The 3,535-nt window shown below is 34.3% G+C and overlaps 1 protein-coding gene across 2 annotated transcripts in view; it reads left to right on the top strand.

Moving 5' to 3' along the window:
• The window catches only part of GOPC (golgi-associated PDZ and coiled-coil motif containing), a 29,318-nt gene that overhangs the window by 20,290 nt on the left and 5,493 nt on the right, over window positions 1-3,535 (top strand). For both annotated transcript variants that reach the window (XM_015557825.1, XM_015557824.1), the window contains 2 exons: window positions 499-594; window positions 1,764-1,928. In XM_015557825.1, the coding sequence (XP_015413311.1) occupies window positions 499-594; window positions 1,764-1,928 (261 nt within the window). The remainder of the gene's footprint in view (window positions 1-498; window positions 595-1,763; window positions 1,929-3,535) is intronic.

Here is a 3,535-nt window from a genome sequence, read left to right as displayed (position 1 = left end):
AAAGAGAAAAGGTTATCAGAGAAGGAATTATTTATGGAGCAAGGTCCTTTATTTAAAAGGTAGACTCCAGAACTCAAAGTAATGAATGATCCAGTTGGTAATTTGTTTTTCATTTCTACAGTCAAATAAAATACAGATCTTTACCATATTTTCCAGTGAAGATAAACATTTACCCATTTTTATTTCTTGAAGATATTTGTTCTTCAATTAATTCCTGACAATTTTTTTTTATAATGACCTTCAGTTTAAAAAGAGATTTTATCAGTATTAAAGAATTTGACGAAAGGGTGAGAAAGTCATCTATACATTCTACTATATTAACAGAAAAACTATTTTCACTTTTCCATTTTATCAATAATTACTTTAACACATACTATGTATCCATTGCAGAAAATTAATAAAGATTTATTTAATAAAAGCAAGTTGTATGGCATGGGTTTACTCTATTTGGTATATTATTTACAGGATACTAATTTTTCTTCTTTTCCCCCCGATAAGGATCAAGACTCTTTAAAGAAGAGCCAAGGTGTTGGTCCAATTAGAAAAGTTCTCCTCCTGAAGGAAGATTATGAAGGCCTGGGCATTTCAATTACAGTAAGAAGTAGTGCTTCCAGTCTCTTTTCTACATTTACCTAGTATCATCATACTCCTTAAGACATTGGAAATCACTGAAACAAAGTATTCTGGATGTATTTTCTAAGTAACTGGATTTATCCCCAGGGGCACTCTTTTTGTGTAAACTTTTTTTTGTATGTATGTAAATCTTGCTAATAACTTACGTATAACTTTACAATTAGACATTTTTATTATGACTCGTCATAGTTCTGTATCCTATTCTGTAATGCCTGTAAGAGCCTTTGGGAATGAATATGACTATTCCGTGTTAAATGGCTCCAGATTCTATTATTTTTTTCTGTAGCACATGTGTTACTTTCTCTTGCTTAATTTCTTTGTTGTCAGATTTGACTGGCTCTAGGGTCTAAATAGTCTTCCTTTTTAAATTTGATGCCTTTGTAAAGAGTTATCTTGGGCAACATTCCTGAGAGCAATCTATTATTAAATACATATATTTGGAGTCATTTTGCTGTTGCTTAGTACTTTGTTCCAGGTGAATGAATAAGGTGGTTTTACTCTAATTTTCAGTTGGCAATACTTAGGTACTGCATGAGTTCATTTTAGTTCTGGTATTGCTTAATGTAGGAATATTTCTCATAATGAAAAGTTTATACAATGGAGAAATAAGGTACGCACACATACAACTATACAAGCTGGAAAGTGATATGTACCAAATACTGCATTCCATTAATTCTGTGTTGCATATTTTTTCACATTTAACATCTCTGAAATTAAGATTCATCTTATGAGCTTACAGTTGTTTTTATGGTACATAACAGAATGGTTTATGTTACCAGTTAGTGATTTAGAGCTGATAAAATTGAATAGTGCTATAGACTACTAATACATAAATATTCTTATTTGTGTTTGAAGTGGGTTAGCTGATTGTAGTTGTTGGGGGGGAGGGGCTAGAAGATGCTTTTTGGAAAAAGCACATGTGTGTTATTAATTGTTTTACTAAGAGGTAACCCTTTGAAACTCATAATGATTTATTTATCATTAAGCAGCAAACAAGATTTTACTCAGCATTTATAGAGACAGTATAGGTGCTTCTGAAATATATTGCAAGAAAATATTTTATTTTTAGAATAGTCTGTGCTTATACAAAGAGTAAACTAATTGATTGCCTTTGTTTTGTTTTTTGTTAGGGTGGGAAAGAACATGGTGTTCCAATTCTCATTTCTGAGATCCAGCCAGGGCAACCTGCTGATAGATGTGGAGGACTACACGTTGGAGATGCTATTTTGGCTGTTAATGGAGTTAACTTAAGGGATACAAAGCATAAAGAAGCTGTAACTATTCTTTCCCAGCAAGTAAGTTCCCTTTATGAAACTAAAATTGGATCTATCAATTGTTTGTTTGTTTTTTAATCTATTGAGTATTTTCCACTTCCCTATGAGGTTACTCAAGTAGTAAAGTGCTTCTGTATAGATAGCTTGCAGGTTTTTGGGGGGCGGGGATAGGGCTTTTATAGAAGACATTCAGCCAGATTTACTGAAAAAGGACATTTTACTTGTTCTTTCCACAACTGTGTAAGTGTGAGCAAGTCAAATCTTCTGTGCTGCATTGCCTTCATCTGAGAGCTGTAAGGATTCAGTATATTAATACAGTATAAAATGTTAGGACAGGACCTGACATTAGAGAGCAAAACATCATTAATGATTAAAATATTATATAAATATAAGGTATTATAGGAAAATATGATGCTAGAAATGGATTTATAGTCATAAATGTTAAACTAAAATGATCCTTAGAAGTCATTTAGCTCAACCTTCTTATTTAAAACAAATAAACTAAGGTTCTTTGAGAAATAATGATTTGCTCAACGTTGCAGGCAAATAAATGACAGTTGGTATTCATATCCCGGTATCATATGTATATAAACTTAAGGTTTATTTTATTTTGCGTTTCCTTTAGGGTTGAGGGAAATAGAGAGGCATTGGTAGGTAGTTCATTGAGTTTTTGTTGGATCATAAGTGTGGTATGCGAGTGTAGAATTGAATCTCAGTTGAAAGTGAATTTATAGCTCATTTGGTTCAACTCCACAAGATGCATAAATCTCTACAATATCACTAATTAAATAATTGCATTGAAGGATTTGTTGATAAAGCAGTCAATTCTTTTGTGGTATGTTGATGATTTTTAGAAAGCTTTCTCATATTAGGCCTCAAATCTGTGCCTCTGTGACAGCTACCCACAGACCTAATTCTGTCAACTAGAACTTAACTGAAGACCACTGTATTATCTGTCTGCCTCCCCAAAATATTTTTAAAGATGTTCCGATAAGGGAGAGCCAAGAATACAACCCTAGCCTCTTTAAGTTGGTGTTTTCCCAACCCAGCTTGGTTGTCACCCAGTAGCATGGGAGTGGTAAAGGAGATACAAATAGATAGTCATAAAGCTTGAAGGAAACACTAAGCACATATTAAAATTCTGAGGCATATCCTTAAACTCCTGGGAACAGGAGAACCAAAGAGACTAACTTAGCGAGTAGCAGTAAAAAATGGCATGTTTTCTTTTGAACAAAGGCAGGCCATATTTTTCAGAGAGTTGCAAATACCAGACTTGTGTGTAATGATTGTAGTCTCTTATTAAATGACTAGGGGCCTGGTGCATGAAGATTCGTGCACAGGGGTGGAGGGGGTCCCTCAACTCGACCTGCACCCTCTCCAATCTGGGAGCCCTCAGGGGAGCTCTCTCCAATCTGGAAGTTTCTGTCTGTCTTTGCAGTCATATGAGCAAATTGTCTGAGACCCCAACCCAGTTTGGTTTGTTGCTCACAGAATAATAGAGGCTTTTTTTTTTCTTTGTTTCATAGGTGGAGATTTCCTGGAAGTTTTAGGATATCTTCCCTTTAATTTCCTAGACACTCTGATTGTACTTATGTCTCTCATCTTTGCTTTCTCTCCATCCCCCATTG

The sequence above is a fragment of the Myotis davidii genome, unplaced genomic scaffold (assembly GCF_000327345.1).
Source record: "Myotis davidii unplaced genomic scaffold, ASM32734v1 scaffold147, whole genome shotgun sequence".
NCBI lineage: Eukaryota > Metazoa > Chordata > Mammalia > Chiroptera > Vespertilionidae > Myotis > Myotis davidii.
This window is presented reverse-complemented; position numbering and strand designations above follow the sequence as displayed.